The 25,803-nt window shown below is 40.7% G+C and overlaps 1 protein-coding gene across 1 annotated transcript in view; it reads left to right on the top strand.

The window, feature by feature from the left end:
- Nucleotides 1-25,803, top strand: part of POLN (DNA polymerase nu) — a 266,632-nt gene that overhangs the window by 15,090 nt on the left and 225,739 nt on the right. The window contains exons 2-9 of the mRNA XM_058301524.1: nucleotides 2,160-2,239; nucleotides 6,188-6,685; nucleotides 8,587-8,786; nucleotides 11,892-12,004; nucleotides 17,216-17,373; nucleotides 20,965-21,033; nucleotides 22,417-22,477; nucleotides 23,277-23,341. Coding sequence (XP_058157507.1) covers nucleotides 2,160-2,239; nucleotides 6,188-6,685; nucleotides 8,587-8,786; nucleotides 11,892-12,004; nucleotides 17,216-17,373; nucleotides 20,965-21,033; nucleotides 22,417-22,477; nucleotides 23,277-23,341 — 1,244 coding nt within the window. The remainder of the gene's footprint in view (nucleotides 1-2,159; nucleotides 2,240-6,187; nucleotides 6,686-8,586; nucleotides 8,787-11,891; nucleotides 12,005-17,215; nucleotides 17,374-20,964; nucleotides 21,034-22,416; nucleotides 22,478-23,276; nucleotides 23,342-25,803) is intronic.

Here is a 25,803-nt window from a genome sequence, read left to right on the forward strand (position 1 = left end):
CTTAAACCTCTGTTAGCTTTGCAAAAAGTTATATACAGTTCAATATATTAATAGCAAGGTACTTAGAAAACTATTATATAAATGTTAATAAATTGACTTTCTACCTTGTTGACTTTCATTTCCAATTTAAACTATTGTTAGCCTTCAGAAGACTTGGTGATATATATATTTATCATTTTCAGCAGGTAATTATAAAAATGTTTTATCACCATGCTAAATTTTACTATTTAAAAACAACTAGGCTAGCTTTATTTCTTTAGAAGTAATATATATGTATTACATCATTACATCATTTAATAGTATTTCATTTTAATAGTAACAATGTACTTTTCTTGGTTGTCTTCCTTTATCTCTCTCTCTTGTTTAAATTAGACAAGATGTGGGTTTATAAGCAATCATACATAAAATACAGGATTCCCATAACCACCCTATTAGCACCTGCATTGGTGTGGCACATTTTTTAGTGAAAGCACATTTTTATAATTGTACTGTTAACTGTCATCCATGATTTAAATCAACATTCACTGTGCTGTGCAATTTCATGATTAAAAAAACAAACAGTACCATGTATACAGCCTAGCATTTCCCCTTTTAACCACATTCAGATACAAACCAGTCCTGTTAATTACTCTCACAAGGTTGTGCTACTATCACTACCATCCATTAGCAGAACATTTCCATTGTTCCAAATAGAAGAAACTCTGCATTTCAAGCCTTAACTCCCTATTCACTACCCCACCCTGTCCCCCTGTAATTTATATTTATTTTTAATTTTAATAAATATTGACAGTTTGCTTTCTAAAATGCTTCTAACAATTCACATTTTTTACTGACAATGCATGAGACTACCTCTTCCCTTCTATCCCTGGTTATTTTCACTTTCATTTTCATTTTTCTAACTACCAGTGAGTTTGCGTTTTAGATCATGTTTGTTTGCTGTTTCGTATTTGCCCTTTTGGGTATTGCTTGTACCTATCCTTTCCTCAGTTTTCTAGTGGGTTGTCCATCTTTTCTTGTCAATGTGTAAGAGCTTGTTCTATAATATAGCTATTAACCCATTGCCATTTTGTTGCAAATATTTTTTCCAAAGCATTACCTTCTTTCGGATGTGGTGCAGGTTGTACTCAGCCTTATTGATTCATCTGTCCTTTTCTACGGAATCGAAATACCATCTTTGTTGTATGTTAAATTCTCATAAGCTCTGAGGTCAGTTTCTGGATGGTCTTTTTTTCCCAGCGTTGTTTTCATTTATTCCTATTAAAATACCATGTCTATTTGATCACAGAGGCTTTATAGTATGTTCTGATAATCTGATAAGACAAGTCTAATTTTTTTAACTGACATTTCTTGTCTTTTTTGATATTCAGTGTTCTATATGTACATTGAAATTATTTCATTCAATTAAAAAGAAACTTTTAGGGTCTCTAACTGGAATTGCATGAAACCTATATTTGAGAAAATTAAAAATTATATATACGTACCCAAATGCTGTCTTTCTATTTGTACAGATCTTATTTTATACCTCTTCATAAGATTTTAAGTTTTCATCATTTAGGGCATTCTGCCTTTCTTAAGTTTATTCTACGTGTAAGTTTTTTCTTTTGTAAAGGAATACCCCCCCATTTGACTTTCTTGGTTGATATAGCTGCTGTAGTGGGACCGCATGTCATAGTGGTTAAGAGCACAGACTCCAGTGTCATGTTGCTGCTTTTGGATTCTGGTTTCATCACTTATTGTTCAGCCCAGGTTTATTAAAATTAAAATATAAACGGGGTGTTTATATTAATGATGTTTTATTGAACTAATTGTTCACTACAATATTATTCAGCCTAGAAATTTCCTCAAACCTTTATAACTTTTCTTTAAAATGTTGACCTTGGATTTTCAGAATCAAGTAATCAAATGCAAATACAAATTATTATCAATGAATATTTCACTAGTACATGGACCTGTCTCCAATTAACTTGAAAATACTTAACATAAATACTTACTACAGTGGTAATATGCATTTGGTTGTGAATTTTTTTACATTGTTTTAAGTAAATTAGAAATGCGTGAATAGATTTATTTCAGAGGCTGTTTTCAATGCTTAGCTAGTTATATAACTTAGATTTCAGTGGTTCTTTAATGCCCTGTTTTATTGTGTGTGTTTTTAAAAGCTGCAGGAGTGGGGAACAAATCCAATGATAAGTATTCATTATTACTGGAGGATGGGAAGAATCAGTCACTGGAAAAGAAGGTAGGTCATTGCAAATATGAATAATTCTAAACATAATCCTCAACTATTCAACAAATACTTATTAAATGTTTACCATATAACCATATACTATGCACTGGGGATACTGTGGTAAAGAAAAAAGCAAAAAGAGTTCTTACTCTCAAGAACCAGCAATCTGATTTAGATGCAGGGAAGGGGAACACAGAGAAGTACACTCGGTCCCTATGGACAGTGTGAGAAGTACCATGAGAGAAGTAAATACAGGGTAATCTGGAAACAACAGGAGGACCTTTAATCCTCTTTCTGAAGTATAAAAATTATATCTGAGTTGGTCATTGTAAAGATCAGAACAAGGGAAGGGTATTAAGGAATTTTTTTTAGGTTAATGGAAGATACCTTGGAACTTTGGGGAAGTGGAAATAGAAAGGCTGGAGTATAAAATTCACAATGGCTTAAAAACCTTAGAAAGCAGTGTAGGGAAACATCTACAGGACCTTGTAATAGGAAATGGATTTATGAATATCTCACCAAAAGCACGAGCAGCAAAAGAACTAATAGATAAATGGGACTTCCTCAAAATTAAAGCCTTCTGCACCTCAAAGGAGTTTGTCAAGAAAGTAAAAAGGGAGCCCACACAGTGGGAGAAAATATTTGGCAATCATATATCTGATAAGAAACTTATAACTTGCATATATAAAGAACTCCTATATCTTGAAAATAAAAAGATAAACAACCCATTTAAAAAATGGGAAAAAGACTTAAACAGACACTTCTCTGAAGAAGAAATACAAATGGCAAGAAAGCACATGAAAAAATGTTCCAAATCTCTAGCTATCAGGGAAATGCAAATCCAAACTACAATGAGATACCATCTTACACCCATAAGATTGGCAGCTATGAAAAAAACAGAAGAATACAAGTGCTGGAGAGGATGTGAAGGAAGGGGAACACTCATCCACTGCTGGTGGGAATGCAGAAGGATCCAACCATTCTGGAGGACAGTTTGGCGGTTTCTCAAAAAACTAGCCATAGATTTGCCATATGACCCAGCAATACCAACCACTGCTGGGTATATACCCAGCAGAACTGAAAACAAGGACACAAACCGATATATGTACACCAATGTTCATAGCAGCATTGTTCACTATTGCCAAAAGTTGGAATCAACCCAAATGCCCATCAACAGATGAGTGGATCAATAAAATGTGGTATATACACACAATGGAATACTACTCGGCTGTAAGAACAAACACACTACAAACACATGTGATAACATGGATGAATCTTGAGAACCTTATGTTGAGTGAAGCAACCCAGACATTGAAGGACAAATACTACATGACCTCAATGATATGAAATAAACAAGCTGCCCTAGATAGCAAGAGACTGAACGATAGGCTTACAGGAAATCGGAGGGTGGAGGAAGGATATGAGCCGATGTCTGCAGGGGTGGAATTTAAGACGAGATGGTGAATTGGCTCTGGGTCTGAGTAACTCTCCCAGCACCGGACCAACGTTACGGGCTGCTTTGATCCTATGGTTCCTCCATCTCAACATTAATTCCAGGGAAAATAAAAGAATGAGTCTCCAACTGTGATTCTTAAATGCTGCCACTTGGAAGTGACATGGCCCTTCCTCTTACATCTCATTGGCCAGAATAAACCACATGGACGTGCCCAACGTCAAGGGAGCAGGGAAGTATAACTCTCCCATGTGCTCGGAAGGAGAGAACGGATGTTGGCGAATAACAGCAAAGCTTTCTACATGTGGATATGATTATTCCCAATTTACAGATCAAGAAATTAAGGCTCCATAGCTAATTAGAAGCAAGTTCTGTTTGATTTTAAAACCACCTCCTTTCCTTATTCCCAGCACAGTAGTTGTTGCATTATAGCATACTAGATATAGACTATTTTCTCCCTAAAGAATTATTCTATTTTTCTGCCAGTGCCAGCCTTGTGGTATTTATGATGATTTAATGAAACTGCTCGCTTAACTATAAGCCAACTGATTTTCAATAAAATCATCAAAATCGCAAAAAAAAAAAAAAAAAAAAAAAATTCACAATGGCTGAGTTATGTGGCTTGGGCTGGAGAGGAGAGATGAGCAAAGGTCTTATCTTCAATGACTGTGTATGAAATAGGGATGGGGGCAGCATATTGGTAAGATCTCGGCCTCTGGAGCCAAATTACCTATGTGCCCATCCCAACCTATTTTAACTAACTTAAACTCTTGCAAAATTGGGATGAGGTACCAGGGATTGAACCCAGGACCTCACATGGAAAGCAGGTGCTCAACCACTGAGCTACAGCCACTCCTCAATGAGAATTGGTTTTTTCATTTGTTTGTTTGTTTGTTTTGTTTTTAGGAGGTACTGGGACTCAAACCCAGGACCTCGTGTATGGGAAGCATGTACTCAACTGCTTTGAGCTACATCCACTCCCCTGCACACACTTTTTATGTGCCATTTACCATTCTGAGCACTTTAAGTATATTGTCATTGAGTCCTCACAGCAACCCTATGAAGTATTTACTGGTTTCCCCCCCCCCCCCCCTTTTTTTTTTCCCAGTGAGCAAACAGGCATGGTCATACAAGTAGTAAGTAAATATAGTTGAAATGTGAACTGAGGCAGTCTGACTGCAGAATCCATGCCATTGATACTATACTTCTGTATGGGAAAAACAAATGAAATCAAAGTTGACGCATGGGGAATAGATCCAGAAGTTACACTGTCTAGTAGAATTACAAAAGCGCCTACAGAATTCAAAATTGGTGACCCTAGTGGTAACCTTTTCAGAGTTTGTGTGGAGGAGGGGAGTGGAATGGGAGGGAGGGGGTGGGAAAGTTCAGTCTTGGAAGGCTGTGGTATAAATAGAGGGTCAGTGGGCAGGTCCCTATAGACCAGGAGCATGGACTTCTCTTCCTAGAAGTCTGCCTTTGATGGGAACTGAGTGAGGGAGTGTATGGGGGGCCAAGGAGGAGTTTTCTTTTAAGAGGGGGGGACAGGGAAGCGGACTAGGCCCAGTGATTAGGGCGTCTGTCTACCACATAGGAGGTCTGGGATTCAAACCCTGGGCCTCCTTGACCCGTGTGGAGCTGGCCCATGTGCAGTGCTGATGCGCGCAAGGAGTGCCGTGCCACTCAGGGGTGTCCCCCGCGTAGGGGAGCCCCACGCGCAAGGAGTGCACCCCATAAGGAGAGCCACCCAGCACGAAAGAAAGTGCAGCCTGCCCAGGAATGGTGCCGCACACACAGAGAGCTGACACAACAAGATGACGCAACAAAAAGAAACACAGATTCCCATGCCGCTGACAACAACAGAAGCAGACAAAGACGATGCAGCAAATAGACACAGAGAACAGACAACCAGGGTGGGTGGGGGGGAGGGGAAAAATAAATCTTAAAAAAAAGGGGGGGGGGACCTTTGTAGGCAGGAATGGGAAAGAGATAGTAGAATAGTAGAGTTTAGGGGACTCATGTGGAATAGGCCTCTTTGAAAAGATGTGGGCTGGAGCCGTGCTAAGAGGTTACTAGAAAATCAAAACCAACTTCTAACTGATAGAATAAATGAGTGATAAATCATGTAAATGAACAGAATAGCGTGTCAAATGGTTTGGGAGACTTCATTTTCTCCATAAAGGGTCTCTACTTACATGTTGTAAATTGTTTACCCTTCATTCCACACTCCCTTCCAGAGCTGCTCTCATTACATGTAGCAATTCCCAGAACAGCTTTGGGGATGGGGTGGTTTGAACTCCTGCTTACTCAGCCCTGTGATTCATATATGCACTCCTACCTTGGTTCCATAAAAATCACTACTCTAGAAGGCACTAATTAGTTTCATTTTAGAAAGTTTGAGCATAGATAATTTGAAGCTTTTTATACCCTTGTTACCTTAGAAATTAGTTTGGTTTCTGGATCTGTCTTTTGAATCCATATTCTAATGAATATTGTCTTTTCTTCTATAGAATCTTAATTCTTTAACAAGCCAGACCTTAAGAGCTTCCATCAAACTGCCTCCTCATTCCTCCACAGCCAGACCCATAGACCAGCTATCTACTGACCAAAAGCAGAAGAGCATCAGCTCATTTCCTGTTTCCAGTAGTATAATTCCACAGTGCAGTCTGGAGGCTTCAGTTCTACAGAAAATGGAACACACAAGAAAGCATCTCCTAAAGGAAAATATAAATAGTGAAAACAAGGGAAGCACAAATCTTAAAAGAAAACATATTATATGTAATAATTCAATAGAGAAAACAAGTAATCATATGGCTCTAGAAGATGATGAGGAGGTTAACTCCTACCTAAATTCTGGGAAGTCGAGAGCATTTAAAAACCATTTTTGTGACATTAGGTATTTGAAAGATTTTGAGAAAAGCCAGCTGGTTGAAATGTTCGAACAGGCAGCAGCCCTGGTGGTAACTCTGGTATATAAGGATGGTTCAACCCAGCTAAGTACTAACCAGGTCAGTAGAGAGTGGACTTTTTGTTTATTTGGGCAGGTGAGAGGGGGAGGGAAGGGCAGTATAAGAGAAGCCAGAAGCCCATCCCGTGAGCTATTTTATTTCATTTATTGTATTTTGTAACTATAAAATTTCTATTTGATTCTTCTTTATAGCTTCTTTTTTTTTTTTTGGCTGTGACTTTTTTTTTTTCCCCATTTGTTTCTAGTGTGTTCATAATTGCTCAATGGAGCAATTTTGGATAGCTGCGTTAAATTCTTGACAGATAATTCTAGTATCTGTGTAAACTTGATGTTGGCATTTATTGTTTATTTTCTCATTGAAGTTGAGATTTTTAAAATTTTGGGTATGATGAGTTATTTTTTATTGTATCTTGGATATTTTGGGCATTATATTATGAAACTCTAGATCTTATATTTTTCTGTTCTGGCAGACCTTCATGGATTCCATACAGGTGGGGGAAGGAAGGTAACACCTTATTACTGTCAAGAGCGGGGTGGAAGTCCCATCTCCCTACCTGGCCTTCACTGACATTGCAAGGAGGTAGGGGGCCCTCTGGGAGGGAAAGAGGCGTCTTGTTACTCCAAGGCAGGAGTGGACGTGTAGGCTCTCCACTTGCCTCCACTGATGGGGGTGCAGTTTCCTTGGACTTTGGCTGGGTAGGACAGATAATGTCAAAAACGGTTTCTGGCTTGCTTGGCTGCCTCTTTACTGGTCCTTGGACTTGAGAGAGCAGGCTTTTCTTGGGACTTCTTTTGTCTCCACCCATTGGGGAGTCTTGTGGACTTCTTCACTGCCCAATCTGGGATATATAGGAGACAAAGAGAAAATCCCGGGAGCTCAGCATTGTGTTGTATCTGTAGACTATTTTTGGATATTTGCCATTTTAATGCTGTTGAGTTTTCTAATCCATGAACACAGGTTGTCTTTCCATTTATTTATCTATTTGATTTCTTTTAGCAGTGTTTTATGGTGTTCATTGTACATGTCTTGCTTTACCTCTCATTTTTGAAAGCTATTTTGCTGGCTAAAGAATTGTAGGTTGACAGTTTTGTTCTTTCAGTACTTTGATAATGTTGCTCCACTGGCTTTGACATTGCTTTATTTCCCACAAGAAATCTGCAGTAAACCTTTTTCTTTATTTTTCTGTCATTTGATTTTCTCTCTTGCTGTTTCGAGATTTTTTTATCATTGGTTTTAAGCAATTTGACTATGATGTACCTGAGTGTGGTTTCCTTCATGTTTTTTTGCTTGGGGTTTATTGATCTTTTTAGTTCTGTGTATTAACTTGGGAGAATATACTTACTGTGTTGACTCTTCCAGTCCTTTAACATGGTATGTCCCTTTGTTATTTAGGTTTTTGATTTCATTAGCATGTTATACTTTTAAGCATACAAATCATATACGTATTTTGTTTTACTAAGAATTTCATTTTTGGAGTTATTATAAATTAAAAAAAAATGTTTGGTTTCCAGTTGTACTTTGCTAGCAAATAGAAAGAAATACAGTAGTTTTTTGTGTTTTGATTTTACATGCTGAAACCTTGCTGAACTCACGTAGTAGATCTAGGAAGCTTTTTTTTTTGTACATTCCTTGGGATTTTTGACATGTCATTTCTGAAAAGGGACAGTTTAATTGTTCCTTTTCAATCTATCTGCCTTTTATTTCTTTTTCCTGCCTTATTTTACTGGCTAAGACTTCCATTATGATGTTGAATAGGGAGAAGACTGGATTTTGAGGGTAAGATCATGGGTCTGGCTTTAGGCCTTAATGGTCATTAAAAGAGCTGTCCATTTACACATTTAATTTCGGGTGTTTTCATTTTGCTTAATTATAAAACATATCTTCTTTGAGTAAAAGTCTGTTTTTAATTTTTGAAATTTTGTCCTTTTGTGTATTTGCAGGCTCTAATCTCCTCTGTTAAAGGAATTGTAGTATCACTGAAGGGCCATGAGGAGGAAGACAGTGGTCCTCCTTTGGACACCTCAGCCTCTGGGGGCATCCTTGCAGAGGCACACTCTTCTGGTGGTGGGTGCATCTACATAAAAGTGGGACACTCCTCTGTCTGGGGCAAAGAACAAGAGGCACATCATCAATTCGCCTGGTAAGAAACCTTTAGTAGTTGTCTTATATTCTACTTACCTGTCTACTTTATTCTAATTCAAAATTACCCAAATTACCCATTTTTTTTAACTTTTTATTTTGAAATAATTTCAAACTCACCAGGCAGCTGCAAAAGATAGTACAAACCCCATACAAAGATCTCCAACCTATCTACCACCCCCCTCTGATATTCAGGTCCACTAATTTTAGCATTTTGTCACTTTGCTGTATCATTTTTCTCTCTCTCTCTCCTGAACATTTGAAAGCAGGTTGTGTACATCATACCCTTGAATACATAATACTTCAATGTACATTTCCTACAAACGAGTATATTTCTTATGTGATCACCTTAATTGCTGTTATCAAATTCAAGAAATGTTTACTGTTCATAAAAAGCTTGCATTTTAAATTTCGTTTTTTCTTATGTCCAAGTAATGTCTTTTTTAGCCTTTTCTCCTCTGTTTTAAATCCCAGTCAATATCATGTATTGTGTTTAATTGTCCTCCTTCCTCCCGTCCTCCCGTCCTCCCTTCCTCCCTTCCTTATATACAATATAAATCTTCCCATCCCAACCTCTCCCAAGAAACCATTCAGTGGAATGGGATCCTCACCACCTTCCATTACTAAGAGTTTTCCTTCACTCCAAACATAAACCTTACATTCATTTTGCATTAACTCCCCATTGGCCCTTTCCCCATCCCTGTAAAACTATATTCTACTTTCTGTCTCTATGAGTTTGCATACTTTCTGATATATTTTGTGGTTACCATAGGGCTTAAATTTAATATCCTAAATCTATAACATTCTCATTTGCTCTGATACCAACTAAACAACTTCAGTAGCATATAGTATAGTTCTTTTCACAAATTACGTATTTATTCGTTATGAGTCCAAATGCAAATTCCAATTTTAATGATTTAAATTTTTAGACATTTCATACAGAGGCATGTAAAATAAAATGCATCTAAAGTGAAAAAATGACAGGGACCAAACAAATTTCCTGGATCCTTCCCTCAACCTCTGCAGACACTGGACCCTCTCTCCCACAAAAGCTTCTGAGATTGAGGTTTCAAAGCCTTTCTTGGGTGTCTGCTCCAGGATTTGAATCACCTTCCCCAAGAGCAGTAATCAGCATAGAGCAGGTGCTTAATAAATATTTATTTGTTGGATGAACGAATATTGGGTCTTAACTTTTCTAAGTTCCAGAAGGATTATATTAAGATACTGCCTCAAATACCGTATTATTGGGAGGAATCCAATTCTATGGTAGTATCTTTGAGGTTCAAAATGAATTTAATAAATTATTAAATAAATCATATTTAAATTAATAAATAATTTTATTATGTAAAAATATTTATAACATTTATTAAACAACTGTGCATGGTCTTTTCACATACATGATCTCGTTTAATCCTCACATTAACTCTCAGTTAGGTCTTATTCCAATTTGTCATGGAGAAAACTGAGGTTCAGGTAGACAAAGTTATATATCAGTCTTGAGATTTGAGCTCAACTTTCCTGACTCTAGGTGTTTTATTTTATAACTTTTTGTTTTGCAAATAACATAACTGACTTATAAAACAGTGTTCTGTAGTTGTTTTATCTTAAAAAGTATTTTTTTGTCTTTTCAAGATAAAAATCAACCAGCTTGTTTCTCTTATTAGTTGAAGATGTTGAACTCGGTTACCCGCTGGGGTGAGGCCGACGGAGGTAAACACACTCCAGAGACAGGTTCAAGACACGAATCTACTTTATTGCGCAGCATCAGCGGCTTACATAGAATGAATGGCGGGGTGTCGGTTAGCTATTGGCGCTAGCGCAGTGTAGCTTTATGTGTAATTTTTTAATTGGACTGTATGCTAACAGATGGAGGCAGGAGGGTGGCGCTTGATCGCTTCCACTCTCTGCCAGTGCGCCATCTTTAGGGTGTGCCCTAAAGCGTGTACGCCTGAGAGTTTGCTCATCTGGCGGTGCGCAGCACAGCAAGACTGAAGGTTTCGGCAGCTCTACCCACACGAAGATATTATAGTTATTAGAGCACCTCATTAAGGACCTCCAGATTTCAAGTATAAAAGGACGTCCAACTGAAAGGGAGCACACCATTTGACCCTAGTTCTTCTCCCTTTTAAGCTTTTCACCCCCTCTTCCATTTTTCTTCCCTTGTGCATCCTCTTCCCAATCCAGTCAAACCAGGACCTGAAACAGTACTGTTGGTATTTTGCTTTCCCTGCTCTCCATGCTTACCTGTTCAAGGGAAACTAAAGAGAAATAAGATAAGAAAGTGCAAAAAGCCTAAAAATAGCTTAAGATAAGCCAAATCTAACTGTAGATCAATTTAGTAAGCAGAGCTAATTGGGCTTCTAGATTTTTTCTTCTTCAGCTCTGTCCAAAGAACCTCATTAATGTATTAATACACATTTACTGGAAAGGGGGATTTATTGCTTGGTGACTTAGAGTTTGGGCTCTGGCAGCAGCAGAGCTGCTTTGCCATTTCTCAGTTATGTAACCCTGGACAAATAGCTTACTCTTTCTGAGCCTCAATTTCCTCATCTGTAGAATGGATCTAGTGTCTGCCTAATAGGATCATGATGAGGTTTCAATGCAGCAGTCTTTGCAAAGTGCTTAGCACAGTGCCTGCATATGGTACATGTTTAATAAATGTTAACTAATGTGAATCCTGGGAATGGGGGCAGCAACCTTTTAAGACATGGCTGTGATCACTACTGTGCTAGAACATGGATGGCTGTGCAGAAGCAGCATTAGAGCAGGGAAGCAGGACACACCTTCCTGAAGACATGGCATATGGGCAGTTTTGCAGAAATTGTGGGGCAAGAATTTTAGGCAAGAAGATAAGCCTTATCTACTCTCTGATCTTGGGTATGTTACTTAACCTCTTTGTCTCAGTTTCATCATCTGTAAAATTCAGATAGAAAATCATACATACCTCATAGGATTTTTTAAAATTTATGTAAATTGTTTAGAAGAATGCCTGGCATGTAGGGCTACATATAAGTGATAGCTATTAGAAGCAGTAGTAATAATACTTTTCCAAGACCAAAAGTTCTAAAGCAATGTCTAAATCAATGAATTTCTTTTTATCTTCTAGGAAAGTGTTGTTTCAAATGCTGAGAGGTGGATGTCCTGTTATTTGTTTTAATGCTAAGGATTTTGTGAGAACAGTGCTCCAGTTCTTTGGTGAGGATGGCAGTTGGAAACATGGTAAGTTATAGTTTTTATGATTCCATTTAGGAATGGAAGGTTGATGAAGGCTGATGAGTGGTTGTACAACTCCAGGGGCCTGCACAGTCTCATGTCGTAAAGAAGAGGAGGTTCTTTCCCTCCATATTTCTATGTTACATGAATTTTTACAGGTATATGTTATTTTTACAGTTTTAAAAAAGGGAAATTAACTTATGCAACATAGTCAGAGTAGGATTTATTGTTACCATATATGACTTTAACTTTTCTAAGAATTAAACTATAGTATAATTAACATCAAAACTACATAGAGGAGGCGGACTTGGCTGAATGGATAGGGCATCCGCCTACCACATGGGAGGTCCACTGTTCAAACCCTGGGCCTCCTTGACCCGTGTGGAGCTGGCCCATGTGCAGTGCTGATGCGCGCAAGGAGTGCTGTGCCATGCAGGGGTGTCCCCCGCGTAGGGGAGCCCCACACACAATGAGTGCGTCCCATAAGGAGAGCCGCCCAGCGTGAAAGAAAGTTCAGTCTCGCCTGGAATGGCACTGCACACACGGAGAGCTGACACAGCAAGATGACACAACAAAAAGAAACACAGATTTCCAGTGCCGCTGATAAGGATAGAAGTGGTCACAGAAGAACACACAGCGAATGGACACAAAGAGAAGACAACTGGGGGGGGATAGGGGAGAGAAATAAATAAAAAATAAATCTTAAAATAAAAAAACTGTATAGAGGGAAGTGGATGTGGCTCAAGTGATAAAGCCTCCACCTATTATATGGGAGGACCCAGGTTCAATACCTAGGACCTCCTGGTGAAAAAGAAGAAGAGAAAGCATGCCTGCATGGTGAGCCAGTGCCCATACGAGTGCCCACATGGTGAGCCAGTGCCTGCGTGGTGAACCAGTGCCTGTGCAAGTGAGTCACACAGCAAGATGATGCAACAAAAGAGATGAAGGGGAGAGTCAAGGTGAAGCGCAGCAGAGACTAGGAACTGAGGTGGAGCAATTGACAGGGAATCTCTCTCCACATTAGAGGTCCCCAGGATTGGATCCCTCTGAATCCTAGAGGAGAAAGATGAAAAGAGAAGACAAAAAGGAGAAATATATACAGAAGATCACACAGTGAATGGACACAGACAGCAAAAACAGCAGAGTGGGGGTGGGGGAGGGGAAAATCTTAAAAAAAACAACTATATAGGATACTTTAATTTAAAATAATAGAGAAAAAATTTAAAAACTTTTTCTACTAGGTTGACAGATATGATCAAGAAAATGCAACTAAATTTTAATTGTAAAATCTAGATGGCTCTCAACTTTTCTGTATATTTGAAAATATTCATAATAAAACATTGAAAAACCCCCTTTTATTATAGACAATTTTCAGCTTATGAAGAAGTACCCATCACCCCAGTGTTTACAGTTGTCAATTTATGACCAGTCTTATTTCCTCCATAGCTCCATATACATCCAAGGCCACACTATGCCCCTCAAAAATCAGCAGTAGGGGCACGTATGTAGTTTAAATGCTTGAGCGCCTGCTTCCCATGTACAGGGTCTCAGGTTTGTTCTTCAGTACCTCCTCAACACAAACAAAACAAACAGAAAAACATGGAAGTCTCATTGGGGAGCAGATGTAGCTCGTTGGTTGAGCGCCTGCTTCCCATGTGCAAAGACCTGGGTTTGATCCCCAGTATCTCCTGAAAACAAGCAAACAAACAAAAAAAACAACCAGCTCTCATTGGGGAGCAGGTGTAGCTCAGTGGTTCAATTCTCAGAACATCCTAAAAAAAAGTCAGCAATAATTTCTTAGTATTATTGGATATCCAATCAGTGTTTACACTTCCCCAAGTGTCCTATCCATGTTTTTGGTTGCTTTGGATTTTTTGTGTTTTTTGTTTTGTTTTGTTTTTCAGTTTGTTTGAATTGGGATCTCAACTAGGCCTGTACCTTGGGATAGGCTAATGCATGTCTTAATTCTCTTTTAAATCTCTATGTTCTTCCTTCATCTGTTTTATTTCCTTGCATTTTGTTGTTATTAAAGAAGCCAAGTTCTTTGTCCTGTAGGATTTCCCTCAGTCTGGATTTTATTGATTGCATCTCCTGTCATTTAACATGTTCTTTCCCTCCTTTTTTCCAGTGAACTAGCAGTTAGATCCAGAGGCTTGGTCAGATGTGGGTTAGATTTTGGAGGAGCAAGTCCACTTCACAGATGGAATTGGGCAGTTCTGTCAGGGGACATAATGTCTGGTTGCTTATCTTTTTAGGATGTTACAAGTTACTGAGGATCATTTTCTAGGCTTATAAATTAAAGAGATGTTGCAAAATGGTGTTATTTCAGATCTGTCATACTTTCTGCATTTACTAGTCAAAATACTTCTGTAAAGAGGAATCTTCCCCATTATCTATTCGGTTACCCTAACTATAATTCATATAGAAAAGGTAAGATTGAAGTTTCAGTCTCCCTTTAGTTACATCTTCAAAATAATTAGTTGTTCCCTAGAATACATTGGAAGTGAGAAAAATGTACTTTATTTTAGTGTCCTTATGAACAGGTGGATGTAAATACATTTGATGAGTTTCAACCCATTGCACAGGTGAGAGCATGTATACTTTGACCACTTAGGAGGTGAGTCCTTGTCATACAAGCCTAGTATTCTGGGGTCTCTTCCCTGATTTGTGGTCTGACAAGAGAGGCCAGGCTCATTTTGCTAAGGGGTCCTTTACTTTAGTGGAAAATGGCATTTAGAGAAAATAGTATTTAGGGTTTGATTACTAGGCTTGTATACTGCTACTAGGTTGGTCTTTGTTTCTAGATTAGGAATTGGTTTTTTTCCCACATATATATTTTTTATTAGAGAAGTTCTGGATTTACAGAACAATCATGCATAAAACACAAGTTTCTCATATACCCCCTGTGGCAGTTTGATATTATTTATGAATTCTAAACAGAGATATTATGTTTGTAAACTAATCTCTTCTTCTGGGGGTGATACCCTTTGATTATATTAGATTTAGCTGAGATGTCTTGATTAAATTATGTTACGATTAGGGTGACTCAGAGTTGAGTCCCTGTCCCCCCCTTTTTTTTGTCTTTATTTATTTTTTTAATGTTACATTAAAAAAATGTGAGGTCCCCGTATACCCCCCAACCCCCTCACCCTACTACTCCCCCCATAACAACAACCTCCTCCATCATCATGAGACATTCATTGCACTTGGTGAATACATCTCTGAGCACCACTGCACCTCATGGTCAATGGTCCACGTCATAGCCCACACTCTCCCCCAGTCCACCCAGGGGGCCATGAGAGGACCTACAATGTCCGGTAACTGTCCCTGCAGCACCCCCCAGGACAACTCCAACTCCCGAAAATGCCCCCACATCACATCTCTTCCTCCCACTCCCTACCCCCAGCAGCCACCATGGCCACTTTCTCCACACCAATGCCACATTTTCTTCAGTTACTAATCACAGTAGTTCATGAATAGAATATCAGTAAGTCCACTCTAATCCATATTCTATTCCTCCATCCTGTGGACCTTAGAATGGTTGTGTCCACTCCACATCTATATCAAGAGGGGGCTTAGATTCCACATGGATGCTGGATGCACTCCTCCTGCTTTCAGTTGTAGGCACTCTTGGCTCCCTGGTGTGGTGGTTGACCTTCTTCACCTCCAAGTTAGCTGAGTGGGGTAAGTCCAATAAACCAGAGTGTAGGAGTTGCAAGTCTGTTGAGGCTCAGGGCCTTGCTATCACGTGGTCAGTCCAGAGATTCAGGTCCCCTGGGTATACACTAAACCCCAGCACCAACTACAGTTCCAGTGAAAGTAACAGGAGAGGCTTGTGGACAGAGATCACATCTGAGTCCAGCTCCATCACACAGAAACACAAACTCCAAAGTAGGGCCAACTGACATGGCACTGAACTCCATCTGCCATGACCATAGAACCTGTGGGTCTCTGTAGCCCTCAGAAGAACTTTATAAAAACCAACAGATTTCTGGTACTTTGCATCAGCACCCCTTTGGCTAATACACCCTCCCCCCCATTAACACCTTGCATTGATGTAGTACATTTGTTAAAATTGATGAAAACACATTTTCTGTAATTAATTAAAGTCCGTGGTTTAACTTAGAGTTCAGCTTCTGTAGTTCACTTTCTTGGATTTTTTAATAAAATTTTAATCTATTTCCATATATATAGCCTAATATTTCCCCTTTTATTTATTTATTTTTAAGATTATTTATTTATTTACTCTCCCTCCTTGTGACTTGTTGCATTCTATGCTCTCTCCTCTCTGTCCATTCACTGCACATTTTTTCTGTATCTGCTGGTCTCCCTTTGTTGCATCATCTTGCTGCACCAGCTCTCCACGGTGCACTTGCCTTCGCAAGGAGGCCCTGGGACGCAAACCCAGGGCCTCCCATATGGTAGATGGAAACCCAAGTGATTGAGCCACAGCCACCTCCCTATTTCCCCTTTTATACCTTCAGATATATATTTCATTGTTGTTAATTATGTTCGCAATGTTGAGATACCATCACCATCATCCATTACCAAAATATTTTCTTCATTCCGAATAGGAACGCTGAACATTTTAAGATATAACTCCCTATTCCCTAGCCCCACCTGCCCCTGGTATCTATTTTCTAGATGCTGACTCTATGAATTTACTTATTCTGCTAATTTCCTATCAGTGAGATCTTAAAATATTTGTCCTTTTGTATCTGGCTTATTTTACTCTACATGATGTCTTGAACCTCGAAGTAAAGAATCATGAGTAGAATGAGAAGCAAACAGTAGAGAAATTGGGCTAAACTGATGTGGAATCTAGAAATAATATATATCTCATTAAGGAAGAAAGGAAAGAACTATAAGTGAGAAAAGGAATAGAAATAGAGCAGTTAGAGAATGGGAAGAAGATAAGGAAGAAGAATGAAGTGAATGACAATGGAAGCAAGCAAAAATGTAAGTTTGTCTTTTTTTAAGATGCAATAACTCATGAGTTCATTCTAATGAATTCTAATTCAAAACTACAGGTTTTTGCTTAGTCTCAATTATCTCAAATTTGTATCTCAACTGATGTAGCCTCACTTTGTACTTAGCTCAGCTATTTTGAGGACATTGTAACACTATTGCTCACTTTAACCTTGAAAACCTTGAAAAATCAGAAAAAATACAATTAGTCATTTTTCTTAGGGAGATAACTAACCTTTTTCTTTTCAGTTGCTGATTTTATAGGGCTAGATCCTAGAATTGCTGCATGGCTTATAGATCCTGGTGATGCTGAGCCTTCTTTTGAAGATTTGGTGACAAAATACTTTGAAAAATCCGTCACAGTTCAAGTGAACAGCACATACGGAAATTCCTCAGGAAATACTGTGGTGAGTTGTTTTAAGGTAAAGTTGTATCAACCTTAATGCAACCTTAATGCAATATTTTTAGAAACCTTTTCTCTTTCATAGATGGTCTGATAGTAAACAGAACATTGCCAACATTCCTTTGCATTTATCCAGCACAAATACTTTTGTTCTAAGCCTTCTGATGGAGGATGTTGAATAAGGATGGCTGACTTCTGTCCTTGAGAAATCTAGTTCATTATGTGATTCTCCTAAGCAGCTTCTCCGACGTCACAGTCACCTACTCTTGGAGGAGAGAGCTGCTCATTCACGATTCCTGAGAGCTGGTGGCATGGCTACAGCAGACCAACACCCCTGCACTCGGCCACTCGGCAGTCCCCAAGGGAAGGATTGTTGAGGCTGCCTTGGGTCTTTCTCCAAGTGTTACTGTCCTGTAGATGCACTTACTTGCCAGGAACACCCTTTGAAGTTGAGAAGAGGCACTGACAGCTCCTAGAACTGTGCCCAGAGCTCACAGAGGATCACCATGGCCACATCAGGCCACATCTGGCCACAGTAGGAGAAGTGTTACAGGAGTATAATCAGAACCCCTCTCTTCAGCATTCACAGCTGTAAATGAGCAGCTGTACATCCAGAGCAATGTGCTGCCTGGGACGGAGGTGTCAGCAGAGGCGCTCCCAGCGGGCGCCTGTGCTTCACTCTGCAGGCTTTGGGCTGAGCATGTGCATAGTGCTCTTGTCTCTCACAGGCGTTCTGTGAGACAGATATTTTTGTGTCAGTGAGGGGTTTGGGATTGTAAATAACAGAAACTCACTCTGCTTTAATTTTAAAAATAGTCTTATTAGAAAGACATGAGGTCGCTCACAGAACCAGGAGAGCAGAAGCAGACCTTGGGAAGAATGGAGCCAGTCGGCTATGGGAATCCAGGAAGCAAGACCCACAGGCCTGTGCCGACACTGACCTACGACCCTGTCTATCCTCATGTCACTTTTGTTCAAGTTTCAGATTCTGAGTGTTCAGTGCTTATTGCTGTGTCACACGCCTGCCCTTTTGGCAGTCCTACATCGTGTCCATGATGTCAGCGAGGGTCAGTGCCCCAAAGAGGAGGCAAGATGTGATTATTGGAAGGAGCCGTCCCCTCGCAGTTAGCAGGCCCAGTTTACAGATGAGAAGACTGAATGCAGAAAGTTAACAAACATGTACCTTGGCCCCATGCAAGCTGAAGCCATGAGATATATTTTGGATTTCTGACTTTATTTTTTTTTATTTTTTATTTTTTTAAAGATTTATTTATTTATTTAATTTCCCCCCTCCCCTGGTTGTCTGTTCTTGGTGTCTGTTTGCTGCGTCTTGTTTCTTTGTCTGCTTCTGTTGTTGTCAGCGGCATGGGAAGTGTGGGCAGCGCCATTCCTGGGCAGGCTGCTCTTTCTTTTCACGCTGGGCGGCTTTCCTCACGGGCGCACTCCTTGCGCGTGGGGCTCCCCCACGCGGGGGACACCCTTGCGTGGCACGGCACTCCTTGCGCGCATCAGCACTGCGCATGGGCCAGCTCCACAAGGGTGAAGGAGGCCGGGGTTTGAACCGCGGACCTCCCATATGGTAGACGGACGCCCTAACCACTGGGCCAAAGTCCGTTTCCCGATTTCTGACTTTAAAGTCCAGTTCCCTTCTAGTAAACATTTGTATGAGTTAGAATGGGGATGGCTGCAAGAAACAAAAGCCAGCTACCTGTAGTGGGTACTTTCTCCCATGACCAGAAGTCGGATGGTGCTTCACACAGGACTCGGGCAGCCGGTTGCAGTGCTGTCAGAGCTTCGAATGTATCCCTTCTTTTTTTTTTTTTTTTAAAGATTTGTTTATTTATTTATTTCTCCGCCCCCCACACACCCCAGTTGTGTCTGTTCTTTGTGTCTATATATTGCTGTGTGTTCTTTGTCCGCTTCTGTTGTTGTCAGTGGCACTGGAATCTGTGTTTCTTTTTGTTGTGTCAGCTCTCCGTGTGTGCGGCGCCATTCCTGGGCAGGCTGCACTTTCTTTCACGCTGGGCGGCTCTCCTTACAGGGCGCACTCCTTGCACGTGGGGCTTCCCTACGCGGGCGGGAGACACCCCTGCACGGCAGGGCACTCCTTGCGCGCATCAGCACTGCGCATGGGCCAGCTCCACACAGGTCAAGGATGTGGTAGACGGACGCCCTAACCACTGGGCCAAGTCGGCTTCCCTATGTCTCTTCTTAACATGCTGTCTGCTCTCTTTATTCAAGGGAAGCTTCTCAAGCCCCTCAGACACACTCAGGCAAAAAAGAGGCAGCCTCAGGTGAAGTTCTGTTTATATCTTAATAGCCAGAAATGTGTGTCCCAGCCACTTAGCTGTAAGGAAGGCTGCCAGGCACATGTGCTTTTCACAGGTTCAAAAGCAGAACAGTGTCAGGCATGAGGACCAGGGGATGGAAGCTGGGATTTGCTGCACCACACTTCTCTGAAGAGGTGATATGACTTGTTCAGAAAATGAGAGAGTATTCTAGGCAGAGGGAACAGCATGGAAAAGATAGAAGGTATGAGAGAATGTGGCTCCTTTGGGGAAATAGCCCAACAACACACAGTGAGAACGAAGGATGGATATGGGGCAGCCAAAGGAGTATGGCAGGGACCACAATGCAGGCTCTTTTGAGCCACACTAAGGAGTTTGATCTTGTCCTGGAGAAGCTTTGGGATTGGAGAATTACTTAAAGTGGAGAGTCACACAGCCTTGTGGTCTAGAAAACTCATTCTGGCACAGTGTAGAATTCTACCAGGTAGCAGTCAAGAACTTTACATGATATATTTGCAGTGCCTCCTTCCCTGAGTGTCAGCAGTTCTTAGGAGATTGAGACCAAGAAATGACCAGAAATGAATGCTGGGACAAGTGCAGCCAGCCACTGGTTCACTAGTAGAGAAACAAAATGATGGACTTAGACTCTGGGAGTCACCAGACAGAGTAAGGTTGTCACTAGGGCATCCTGGAGCTCCAGGTCAAAGTGGGGGGCGTGGGGTGACACCAGACTGCACTTCTAAGGGCTGTGTCTCAATCCAGCTTCTGTTCTTCTCAGTTGAGTACAGGCCCTGCCTACTTATCATCCAGGGCCTCTATGTTTGTCCATTCCATGCGAGAGTGGGGAGGGGGGAGAGGGTGGAGGGTGGAGGCAGGCATCATGACTCCTCGACTTGATGGCATGTGAGCAGCAGAATGAGAAGCTGAGAGGGTGGTGGACTGTGGAGCCAGGAGAGGCTAGTTCCTTGTCCTCCTGTCTGTCACTGTTCAATCACTGGACCTTGGACATTGAATTTCTCTGTGGTTCTGTTTCTTAATCTGTAAAATGAGAAAACCTTGGGTTAAGGAGAAGATGCCAGGCTACAGATAGATTGCTCTTACACACACACACCCAAAGTGCACTGTACTGCATTAAAACTGATAGCGTTCAGGCAATGGCTAGTGATGCCATCAGATAGATAGCATCACATGGAAAGACAAGTCAGAATTTAGCCAGTGACCATTTTCGTGAGTTGTGTTACTTCCTACATAGCTATGGGCATTGCTACCAAGTTTGCTTAATTTTTAATACTTTTGCTTTTTTAAAGAACCAGAATGTATGTGTGAACCTGAGGATACTCTACAGACTTACGATGGACCTTTGCTCTAAACTGAAGGCAAGACTTCTTAAAAATTATTTTTGGTTAACAGAAACTCTTTGCTTGCTCTCATTTATCAAGAGTCGTCTCTTCATTTACATTCTTACTTACAGGAAGCAATATTTTCAGGGTCTTTGACTGTGAAGGAAAATAAAACATTGAGTTCTAAGACCCACATAACCTGCATGCCACTCATCAAGTTAATCCAGAATGAGACCTCAAGTTTTGAAATGTGTTTTCTACAGGTTGAAAACAATTGTAACATTTACAATTTAGCGTTTTCCAAATGTGAGGAAGCTTCTGTTTCAGCCAGAAGTTTTCTGATGCTGCAAACCTAAAAGCTGAGAGTTTATTTTAGTTAATAGCAAAGTGGACACAGCTCAACTCAGCCTGTGTCTAACAGGGTGGTAGTCGGCCATTCAAAGGAATAACTGAAAAGTAGTCGAACAGGACATTTGTAGCTATGTGGGAAGGTCTAAGGGAGCCAGCAAGGGAGGGAGAAGCAGTCAGGGACTGGCTCTAGCCTGCGTTTGGAGGGCAAGCTGTTAACAGAAGCCCAGGAGAGTGGCAGCTGTGGCTGGTCAGGAGCTGGACGCCAGAAGCTTGGGCTATGAGCAGAGAGTGGGCGGAGAGAGGGAGAGGACAGGGAAAATCCACTTAGTTTCCCACCTGCCCTCCATTCTCCTGCTAATGCCCCCAAGCGAGCAAGTCAGCTAGGGACCAGAGAGCCCAGGACCTGTGGTCTGGTGGGACTCAGCCCCACCCTCACCCCTGGCAAACAGCAGGACTGAAAAGGGATCTGGAGGCCTGGGGAGCAGACTAGGCAGGGAACACCAGAGCACACTTGAAGAGCAAAGAACAAGTTGGAAGATGAGGCTGAGGGCTCCTCAGATGGCAGCTGGAATGAATAAAAAAAAAAAGATGAAAGCTCCAGCACAAAGGATGGGATCATCTGAATAAACAGAGGTATTTCCTGCTCTTGGTTGAAATGCCCTAATATAAAAATTGTAGTTCTCCCCTCAGTTAATCTATAAAGTCAATGCAAAAATCAAGGGGAATTCAATAATCTTATTCTGAAGTTAAAACAGAAGACTCAAAGTCTGCAAATACCCGAATCAATCTTAAAAATGAGAAAGAATGAATAAGGGTGGGGGCAGAACTTGCCCTCCCTGATATTTCTGAAGACTGTCAGGTCTTAGAAATAAAAATAGGGTACTTGAGTGAAATTTTGTTAGGGAGGAGGAAGGGCAAGAGGAGTGGTTGTTGGGTAGGAGACCAACCCTGTCCAGTGTGGGAGTGGCCTTCATTCTAGTTCTAGGAAGTTCAGCAGACTTTTTAGCAAAATGCAGATAGAAATATTAATTTAAAATAATGTTGATATGATTTCTTCCCATGAAATAGGTTTATGGTTTATGGCAACTATTTTGTACTTTGGAGCTTCCTCTGATACCAATTTTGGCAGGTAAGGTTAACTATAAAGATAAAGTAGAGTCACTTTGTGGAGAATTCCTTACATTGTTTGAGAGTGCATGTTTTTTCCTCAGATTATTTAGAGATTATCTATCCTGAAGAGATAGGAAGCCTTTTATTTCCCTTTCTGTCACATGAGGGGTTTGATTGCATCACCTCTCAGGGACTAGAGGGACTAGAAGGTCATGTCTCATTCTGCTGGGTGTTGTGGCTGAGGGCGAGCCCACCCTAACCCCACAGTCCCGAGAAGCAGCAGAGCCAAAGAGGAGTCCTCTTTAGGTGATTTACTTGCTTGTATTTGTCTCTGGTCCCTGTTTGTTGTACTTTAACTCTCTCTTGCTTAGCGTGATGGAGGCTCAGGACCTCCATAGAAGGACGGTAGGGCTCTGGTCTGTCCTTGCCTCTTAGCAGCCCTGCTCTGTCCTAGGTCCTGATTGTACCCCGTGCTTCTGCACCCCGGCTGACTGGCAGGGCTCCTCTCCATTCAGGGTGTACAGTGCACGGCCATTCCCACTGCCCCTGAGCCCCTGCTAGGCGTGAGTCCTGGCTCCACCACTGCTTTGTAGGTGGAGTATGTGACCTCTCTGAGCCCCTCCTTGGTCATGGTGAGACAAGAATTACAGTGGACATCTTGCAGAGGCCGCATGTGGGAGATGCTAAGTTTATGTTAGTTGCTGTCACAATTGTCCTTATCAGAGTAGCAAGGTTATTTCTTGCCCTTTATTCTTTTGCTGAAAAATGATATTTATTAATGCAATGCATATATTATCCATTTGGTTTTTGCCTCACAGTGATGGAAAGTCATAACATGAGGATAAACAAAGAAGAAATGGAGAGAACATCAGCACTCCTTGGGGTAAATTACTATTCTGGTAGCTGTGTGTTTGTCATCTCTCCTGCAGGAGAATTCTAGAATTGATCCCTTTTCTTCCCTTCCTTGTTTGCCCCAGGCTAATGTTAATGCAGTTCTTCCTTATTTTTGACTTATACAGGGTAGTGCCAAGCACATCTTAGTCTTGCTCTAAGGCTTTATTATTTGTAAGTCTCCTCAAAGAACCAGCTTCAGGCTTTCTCATATCCTGTCATATAGCTGCTTTCTATTTTATAAATTTCTGCTCTTTATTATTATGGTCTTCCTCCTACTTTTGAGGGGTTTATTTTATTTATTTATTTATTTCTTAAGTTTTATTTTATTTTATTTATTTTTTTAATTGATTTTGTAAAAATGTTACATTAAAAAAAAAATATATATATATATATATATATATGAGGTCCCATTCAGCCCCACCACCCCCACCCCACCACTCCCCTCCCAGCAACACTCACTCCCCTCATCATGACACATCCATTGCACCCGGCAAGTACATCTCTGGGCATCTCTGCACCTCATGGTCAATGGTCCACATCATGGCCCATACTCTCCCACATTCCCTCCAGTGGGCCCTGGGAGGATTAACAATGTCCGGTGATTGCCCCTGAAGCACCATCGAGGGCAACTCCAAGTCCCAAAGGCGCCTCCACATCTCATCTCTTCCTGCCACTCCCCATATCCATCAGCCATCATGTCCACTTTTCCCACTCCAATGCCACCTTTTCTCTGTGGGCCTTGGATTGGTTGTGTCCGTTGCACCTCTATGTCAGGAGGAGGCTCAGATTCCACATGGATACTGGGATGCAATCCTCCTGCTTTCAGTTGTAGGCACTCTAGGCTCCATGGTGTGGTGGTTGTCCTTCTTCAACTCCATCTTAGCGCCAGCTCATCATAAATTCCATCCCTGCAGACGTCGGCTCACATCCTTCCTCCACCCCCCGATTTCCTGTAAGTCTGTCGTTCAGTCTCTAGCTCTCTGCGGCAGCTTTCTTATTTCATATCATTGAGTTCATGTAGTATTTGTCCTTCAATGCCTGGGTTGCTTCACTCAACATAAGGTTCTCAAGATTCATCCATGTTATCACGTGTGTTTGTAGTGTATTTGTTCTTACAGCCGAGTAGTATTCCATTGTGTGTATATACCACATTTTATTGATCCACTCATCTGTTGATGGGCATTTGGGTTGATTCCAACTTTTGGCAATAGTGAACAATGCTGCTATGAACATTGGTGTACATATATCGGTTTGTGTCCTTGTTTTCAGTTCTGCTGGGTATATACCCAGCAGTGGTATTGCTGGGTCATATGGCAAATCTATGGTTAGTTTTTTGAGAAACCGCCAAACTGTCCTCCAGAATGGTTGGATCCTTCTGCATTCCCACCAGCAGTGGATGAGTGTTCCCCTTTCTTCACATCCTCTCCAGCATTTGTATTCTTCTGTTTTTTTCATAGCTGCCAATCTTATGGGAGTAAGATGGTATCTCATTGTAGTTTGGATTTGCATTTCCCTGATAGCCAGAGATTTGGAGCATTTTTTCATGTGCTTTTTAGCCATTTGTATTTCTTCTTTGGAGAAGTGTCTGTTAAATCTTTTTCCCATTTTTTAAATGGGTTGTTTATCTTTTTATTTTCAAGATATAGGAGTTCTTTATATATGCAAGTTATAAGTTTCTTATCAGATATATGGTTGCCAAATATTTTCTCCCATTGTGTTGGCTCCCTTTTTACTTTCTTGACAAACTCCTTTGAGGTGCAGAAGGCTTTAATTTTGAGGAAGTCCCATTTATCTATTAGTTCTTTTGCCGCTCGTGCTTTTGGTGTGATATTCATGAATCCATTTCCTATTACAAGGTCCTGTAGATGTTTCCCTACACTGCTTTCCAAGGTTTTTATGGTCTTGGCTCTTATATTTAGGTCTTTGATCCATCTTGAGTTGATCTTCGTATAAGGTGTGAGATGGTAATCTTCTTTCATTCTTCTACATATGGCTATCCAGTTCTCCAGGCACCATTTGTTGAATAGGCCACTCTCTCCCAGTTGAGAGGGTTTGATGGCTTTATCGAATATTATATAGCTATATATGTGAGGTTCTGTATCTGAGCTTTCAATTCGATTCCATTGGTCTGTGTGTCTCTCCTTATGCCAATACCATGCTGTTTTCACTACTGTAGCTTTGTAGTATGTTTTGAAGTCAGGTAGTGTGATTCCTCCAATTTCGTTTTTCTTTTTCAGTATGTCTTTGGCTATTCGGGGTCTCTTTCCTTTCCAAATAAATTTCATAGTTAGTTTTTCTAGTTCCTTAAAGAAGGCTGTGTTGATTTTTATTGGGATTGCATTGAATGTGTAGATCAGTTTTAGTAGGATAGACATCTTAATAATATTCAGTCTTCCTATCCATGAACAAGGAATATTCTTCCATTTATTTAGGTCTTCTTTGATTTCCTTG

The sequence above is a fragment of the Dasypus novemcinctus genome, chromosome 1 (genome assembly GCF_030445035.2).
Source record: "Dasypus novemcinctus isolate mDasNov1 chromosome 1, mDasNov1.1.hap2, whole genome shotgun sequence".
In the NCBI taxonomy this organism is placed as follows: domain Eukaryota; kingdom Metazoa; phylum Chordata; class Mammalia; order Cingulata; family Dasypodidae; genus Dasypus; species Dasypus novemcinctus.